This window comes from Eutrema salsugineum, unplaced genomic scaffold (assembly GCF_000478725.1).
Source record: "Eutrema salsugineum unplaced genomic scaffold, Eutsalg1_0 scaffold_3, whole genome shotgun sequence".
Taxonomy (NCBI): domain Eukaryota; kingdom Viridiplantae; phylum Streptophyta; class Magnoliopsida; order Brassicales; family Brassicaceae; genus Eutrema; species Eutrema salsugineum.
Window position 1 is genome coordinate 16,808,635 of NW_006256756.1, and position 7,648 is coordinate 16,816,282.

The following is a 7,648-nucleotide window of genomic DNA, read 5'->3' on the forward strand; positions in this document are numbered from 1 at the left end:
TCAATCGCTATTTACTTGCCTTCTATTCGCTTTGTTTAATCGCTTTTTACTTGCTTTACCTGCTTTAGTTTTATTTCAATTGCTTTTACTTGTTTAGCTTTCTAGTTTAGATTTAGTGACAACAAAAACCCAAAACCAAAACCAAAACCTTTTAGTTCTAATCTGATTTAAGCGTTGCGTTGAATTAGTACTGAAACAACTAAGTCTCTGTGGATCGAGACCCTAAATACTACAGCGCACATCTGTGCACTTGCAGACATTTAGGGGTTATAAATTTAAAACCTGAAGCTTAGTAAAACGAAAACAACAAACCCCCCTTTACAAACTCGCATCAGTCGCCCTCTCTTTGGCTCAGCGGATGTTCGATAAGTGGGGATCTGGCACGCAGGCGGTCGCCCTCTCGTGTGGGATCAAGAAATGGTGTGTTGGCAGAGTGAATACACGACACAGAGGGGAGGTTACTCTCTGATACGGTGCAGGAGCTCACGCTTGCTTGAATCTCACAAGAAAGCAATGAACAAGATGAGAAGCCGCTTCTCAAAAACTTAGAAGAAAGTTCGTTCTTTTATTGGTGATGGGAAAAAGGTTGCGGACTACAAAGCTGCGTGTGGGACTTTATAAACAGTCTGTCAGCTTGAACCTTCTAGGGCTAGACTCAAAACAAAAATGGAAAGACTCAAAACAACAGGACGTTTAAAGCAAAACTACAAGAAATAAACCTAGACGCCTAAAACATAAACTCATCGTTTCATTAAACTCAAATATGGAAAGTTTGCAACAGACTCTTGAAACTAAACTATTGATGTCATTTTGATGTGGTACTTAGTCCTTGTGCGGGCCGAGATCACCTGCAATAACAATATAGTAAAGGAAAAGCTTACCTTGGTGTAGAGGGCTGCATCTGGCCGCTTGTGCAGTTGTGGAGGCCGGCCTTGAAGCTGCAACGTCTCTGACTTGAAACCTTCTTGTAAAGTCTTCTAAGTGCTTCTCCATTGTGGTTGTCTTCAAGTCCCCAAGCTTTTTGATGCTCCGTCCTAGCTTCTTGGTCTTCTTGGTCTTTCTCGGGTCCGGGTGGTGTGTTGTGAAGCAGCTCCAAATCTGCTCGTTGGTGGGGCAAGATTCCACGTTCGTTAGCTTCAGAATATGGACTTGGATGAGAGATATTACCTTTGTTGGAGGTTTCCAAGCCGTCTGGTTGTTCTAGCGCGGGTGCCTTTAAATCATCGGCTAAATCTTGCATGGTCTCGGCAATCTCGTTATCCGCTCAGGCAAACTTGTTTCTGTCTCGAGCGTTGGATTCAGCTGGTGATTTTGGTCAGGCGATGTCAGCTTCAGTACGACAAATTCCATCGCCAACTTGGTCTTGCCGAGGCGATTCTAATTTCTCGGCTAAAAATTCTCGCGTCTCGGCCAAAAGTTCTCGCGTATCGGCTATTTTTGAGTTGTCCCTTAGTTATTCAAGTTTAAACCTGAAAATGAAATTCTGCTCGGACTGTTAGCATTTAAATAAAAAATTGGTCGAGAGATACCCATTTTGGCCTGAGAGACTTGATCGTCTGGTGGGTCATTCCTGTCTCCCAAGTGTTCGGCCCCGGTTTGGCCGCATAGGTCGTTTAAGCCGTATATGACATTCAGGTCGGGCAACAACGGATTATCTGGTTCTAGCGAGTTGATAAAGATGTGTAAGGCCCTCTTGTATCTATTTCTGAGTTGTTAATCTTGGAGCGTGTCATGGCCCCGTCTTGGACTGATGGCATTAGCTCCGGTAAGGTCTTAGGGTCGATGTCCACATCATTCCCTCCCTCTTCTAAAGGTTTTGACCCCAAAACTTCTTCACCTGCATCAAAATAAGATAAGTCAGCCACTTTGAAAGTGTGTGAAATGTTATACTCACCTGGAAGATCTAAACGGTAAGCATTATCGTTGATCTTGCTCAAGACTTTGAATGGGCCGTCGCCTCGTGGTGAGAGTTTGGATGCAGGCCGACCAGGAAATCTTTCTGTCCTCATTGTAACCAGACCCAATCTCATGGCTCAAATGAGACGTCCTTTCGGCCTTTGGCTGCGGCCTTCTTGTAGACCTCGGTCTTCTTTTCTATGTTGGTCTTCGCCGTCTCATATTACTTTTTGAATAGCTCTCCTCGTCTCAACCCATCTAGATTGGCTCGGTCTACCTGTGCTATAGGTCTAAGATCCACTGGAGAGAGAGGGTTAGTATCATAAACTATCTCAAAAGGAGATAGCTTAGTAGCCGAATGTCTTGCACGATTATATGCGAATTCGACAAAGGGAATACAATCAAGCCAAGTACTCATTTTTTTGCCAAGGGCAGACCTAAGTAATGTAGATAAGGTTCGGTTTACCACTTCTGTTTGACCATCGATCTGTGGGTGGCAAGTTGTGGAGAAAAGGAGCTTGGTGCCTAACGTTTTCCACAAGGTACGCCAAAAATGGCTGAGAAACTTGGTGTCTCGGTCTGAAATGATTGTTCTCGGGATCCCATGTAGACGTACGACCTCCTTGAAGAACAAATTGGCTATTTGTGTGGCGTCGCTTGTCTTTACACACGGTATAAAGTGGGCCATCTTAGAGAATCGGTCGACAACAACAAAGATGGAGTCCTTGTGCCTGATCTTTGGCAAACCTAAGACAAAATCCATCAAAATATCTACCCAAGGGGCGTTAGGTATAGGCAGAGGCATGTATAGACCGTGAGGGTGTGACCTGGATTTAGCTTTGTGGCACTGGATACATCTTGAGCAGAAACGTTCCACATCTCTCTTCATATGGGGCCAATAGAAATGGTCCATCATAACAGCCAGAGTTTTATCCACCCCAAAGTGTCCCATTAAACCTCCACCGTGTGCTTCACTAAGCACTAGTTCCCTCATTGATCCCTGCGGAATACACAAGCGTTTATCTTTAAAAAGAAAACCATCGTGTATATAGAAAGAACCTGTGTGGACTTTGCAGCAATCTTGATATGTTTCCCCAAGCTCAGGATCATCCTTATATAGTTCCTTTATGTGCTCGAAGCCCAAAACTTTGGCCTCCATGGTGGCTATAAGAGTATGGCACCTTGATAAAGCGTCTGCTACCATGTTTTCTTTGCCGTTTTTGTACTTGATTACATAGGGAAAAGTCTCTATGAACTTAAGCCACTTAGAATGTCTCCTTTTAAGTGAGGTTTGGCCACACAAATGCTTAAAGGTCTCGTGGTCAGTGTGTATGATGAATTCCTTGGACAACAAGTAATGTTGCCAAGTTTCCAATGCTCTAACCAGTGCGTACAACTCCTTATCGTAGGTGGGGTAATTGAGGGTGGCCCCATGGAATTTCTCACTGAAATATGCCACCGGTCTCTTCTTCTAATGCAACACAGCTACGATCCCTAACCCGGAGCCATCGCATTCCACTTCAAACATCTCATCAAAGTTAGGTAACGCAAGAACGGGTGCTTGAGTGAGCCTTTTATTCAAGGCTTGAAACGCTTCATCTTGAGCTGCTCTCCACTTAAATGGAGCGTTTTTCTTGATGACAGCCGTGAGTGGTGCGCTCACGGTGCTGAAATCTTTCACAAATCGCCGGTAAAAACTGGCTAACCCATGAAAGCTTCGAACATGATCGTTGGTGGTGGGAGTGGGCCATTCCTGTATGGCTTTGATCTTCTCTTCATCCACCTGTAAGCCTTGTTTACTCACAATACTTCTTGAGGTTAGCATAAAGGCCTTCCTTGCGAAGTGATTTGAGCACTAGTTCAAGGGGTGTGAGATGATCACGTAGGTTCTTACTATATATAAGTATGTCATCAAAATAAACTACTACGAATTAACTTATATATTCTCGAAGAACCTGTTTCATCAGTCGCATGAAGGTGCTTGGAGCATTAGTTAAGCCAAAAGGCATGACTACCACTCGTACAAGCCTTGCTTGGTCTTGAAGGCCGTTTTCCATTCATCTCCCTCACGCATTCTGACCTGATGATACCCACTCTTCAAATCCACTTTGGAGAAGATAGTGGATCCACTAAGTTCATCCAACTTGTCGTCTAAACGCGGGATGGGGTGCCTATACTTGATAGTAATGTTGTTTATGGCTCGGCAATCCACACACATGCGCCATGTGCCATCCTTCTTGGGCACTAGAAGCACAGGCACGGCACAGGGGCTGAGGCTCTCTCTGATATAGCCTTTGTCCATCAAGTCTCACACTTGTCTCTCAAGCTCTTTGCTTTCTTCCGGGTTTATTCGGTAAGCTGCCTTATTTGGTAACGGCTGGCCTGGAACAAGGTCTATCTGATGTTCTATTCCTCGTAGAGGTGGTAGCCCTGGTGGGATCTCTTCGGGAAACACATCTTCGAACCGTTTGATCAAAGCCTCTACCTCAGGTGGGAGCTCAAGTTCCTTTAACCCTGCGCTAAGACATTCTTTGAAAAGCATTTATAACATGGTGCCATTGGCACTCCAAACGCGGTTTAATTCACCAGTAGATATATATAATGCTGATTTAGAAGACTTAGCCTCTTGTTGCATCCGGCTCTGAAGCTCGTGGACCTCGGTGGGGCTGAGTGGTACTAGATTGTATTTGCGGCCAAGGTGTGTAAAGCTATAAAAGTTGGTGCGACCATTGTGTAAGGTAGCCTTGTCAAACTGCCATGGCCTACCCAGTAGAACATGCCCTGTTTGCATAGGCACAACATCACAAAGCACCTTGTCTTTGTACTTGCCCACACTAAAAGGAACCGTGACTTGCTCGGTTACTTTGAGCTCGGTAGCATCGTCAAGCCACTGTAGTTTATAAGGCCTCGGGTGTTTGATCTTCACCAGCCCTAATCTGTGTACCATAAACTAGCTTGCCACGTTAGTACATGAACCTCCATCAATAACAAGATTACATACCTTGTTGTTGATAGTGCATCGCGTGTGGAATAAGTTTTCTCGTTGGATCCGATCCTCAGGCTGAACTTGCACGCTTAGGACTCTTCTAGTTACTAAGAGATATTCACCAGTATCAGGCTATTCCACATCCTCTTCGTTGTCCTCTGGCTCTTCTTCGGGCTCGTCTTGAGACTCATATCCTCCACTCGGAGTGATCATCATTACTCTTTGATTTGGGAAGTCTCATGCATAGTGCCTTCGTCCCTGACACTTGAAACTGGTTATATCGCGTGTTCTAGCTTGACTAGTGTTTTGAAACTTACCTGGTTCCGGTCGGTTGGTCTTTGGTGCCTCGGTGGGTTTTGATTTGAGACGTGAGTCAGCTTCCACGGCCTTGCCCTTGTCATTGGTTCTACTCGAACTGGCTTGCCATGGCTGACTCCCTCGGTTGCGGTTTGTTAGTGAGGCCTTGCGTTTGATTTGTTATTCCACCTGAACTGAAAGGTGCAATAATTAGTGGAGGCCAATATACTTGACTCTCTCCACTTTATGGGATATCCTCTCTTGTAGACCGTCAACAAACTGAGCCATTAAGGCTTCTTCTGTCTCTTCAAGCTCTAGGGAGTTCATCAGTTTCTCAAACTCCTCAAAGTACTCATCCACGCTCCTTGTTCCCTGAGTTAACTTACGAAAACGTTTCTGTAAGTCATGATGATAGTGTTCAGGAACATACCTGAGCCGTAGAAGGTAGTTCATGTCGTTCCAAGTTTGTATCGGTCCAAAAACCTGGCGTCTCCTCTCAGCTACGGTGCGATCCCACCATGCTAAAGCATTATCGGTGAGTTGAGCCGCGGCTGAGGCCACTTTCTTGTTCTCACTATAGCCATAGCAGTCAAAGATGTATTCTAACCGCCGTTCCCAGTCCAAGTAAACTTCGGGATTAGATTTTCCTGCAAAAGTTGGTGGCGTTAGTTTTATATCATGGTTAACTTCTCTCGGCTCTCGTTCTTGCGGCCTGTTGCGTAGCAAAGGGTCTTGTCTTCTCGGTTCTCCCCTACGCATAGGGTCTGGTGGAAGATCCTCCTCCGTTCAGGCATGCTGTGTGAATCAGAATCAGGTGGAATCTCCTCGGCCTGGTTAAGCACGTTCCTCCGAGCTTAAGGCAGTACATGATTCGGTGCTCGGTGAATTGGTGGCTCGAGTCTTGCAACACGTTCACGCGTATCCCTCAATTCTTCTCGCATGGTGGCTAGCATGGCCATGAGCTCGTTGTGTTGTTGTCCATTGGCGTTCTCGGTGTTATCTCCCATAAATCTTGTAATCTCACAAAAACAACAACTCGTCAATGTACCAAATGTAAAATGAAATTTTATGCAAGAGATAACTAAGATTCTAACTAAATTTTTTTGAAGTTTCTATTTTAATGAAAACAAGAATGCAACAATACGAAATGAGATGAAACAAAATGATTCAAAATGAATTTTTTTTTTTTTTCTTAGGAAAAAAGAAACAAGACAAGGATATATTACCCTAACTAATCCTTTTTTTTACTTTTCTCTTAGAATAACTAACCGATCTAACAATATATGAATGCGGAAACAAGAAATAACTAAAAGGGATAATAGTAAGAAAACCGAAAGCAGAACTTTCGGCTCTGATACCAGATGATGTAAGAACCAGGGGGTTCCCACGGGAAACAAAGGTGGTGGAGAGACAAAGCAGGCGGTCGCCCTCTCTTTGGCTCAGCGGATGTTCAATAAGTGGGTATCTGACATGCAGGCGGTCGCCCTCTCGTGTGGGATCAAGAAATGGTTTGTTGGCGGAGTGAATACACGACACAGAGGGAATGTTACTCTCTGATACGGTGCAGGAGCTCACGCTTGCTTGAATCTCACAAGAAAGCAATGAACAAGATGAGAAGCCGCTTCTCAGAAACTTAGAAGAAAGTTCGTTTTTTTATTGATAATGGGAAAAAGGTTGCGGACAACAAAGCTGCATGTGGGACTTTATAAACAGTCCGTCAGCTTGAACCTTCTAGGGCTAGACTCGAAACAAAAATGGAAAGACTCAAAACAACAGGACGTTTAAAGCAAAACTACAAGAAATAAACCTAGACGCCTAAAACATAAAGTCATCGTTTCATTAAACTCAAATATGGAAAGTTTGCAACAGACTCTTGAAACTAAACTATTGATGTCGTTTTGATGTGGTACTTAGTCGTTGTGCGGGCCGAGATCACCTGCATTAACAATATAGTAATGGAAAAGCTTACCTTGGTGTAGAGGGCTGCATCTGGCCGCTTGTGCAGTTGTGGAGGCCGGCCTTGAAGCTGCAACGTCTCTGACTTGAAACCTTCTTGTAAATTCTTCTAAGTGCTTCTCCATTGTGGTTGTCTTCAAGTCCCCAAGCTTTTTGATGCTCCGTCCTAGCTTCTTCATCTTCTTGGTCTTTCTCGGGTCCGGGTGGTGTGTTGTGAAGCAGCTCCAAATCTGCTCGTTGGTGGGGCAAGATTCCACGTTCGTTAGCTTCAGAATATGGGCTTGGACGAGAGATCTTACCTTTGTTGGAGGTTTCCAAGCCGTCTGGTGGTTCTAGCCCGGGTGCCTTTAAATCATCGGCTAAATCTTGCATGGTCTTGGCAATCTCGTTATCCGCTCGGGCAAACTTGTTTCTGTCTTGAGCGTTGCATTCAGCTGGTGATTTTGGTCGAGCGATGTCAGCTTCAGTACAACAAATTCCATTGCCAACTAATTTCTCGGCTAAAAATTTTCA

At 44.6% G+C, this 7,648-nt stretch overlaps 1 protein-coding gene across 1 annotated transcript; it reads right to left on the bottom strand.

The window, feature by feature from the left end:
* Positions 1-4,204: 4,204 nt before the first annotated feature.
* Positions 4,205-4,843, bottom strand: LOC112085490. The gene is made up of 2 exons (XM_024154708.1): positions 4,483-4,843; positions 4,205-4,410 (listed from the first exon to the last, which is right to left on the bottom strand). The coding sequence occupies exons 1-2, from the start codon at positions 4,841-4,843 to the stop codon at positions 4,205-4,207; spliced, it is 567 nt and encodes a 188-aa protein (XP_024010476.1).
* Between the last annotated feature and the right edge of the window lie 2,805 nt (positions 4,844-7,648).

What these genes read in the sequence shown, in the direction of transcription:
- LOC112085490 (XM_024154708.1), bottom strand. Translation starts at nt 4,843, where the DNA reads ATGGTACACAGATTAGGGCTGGTGAAGATCAAACACCCGAGGCCTTAT. An exon ending in AGCATTATATATATCTACTG is followed by an intron (nt 4,411 to 4,482) that starts GTGAATTAAACC and finishes GTCTTAGCGCAG; the next exon opens with GGTTAAAGGAACTTGAGCTC.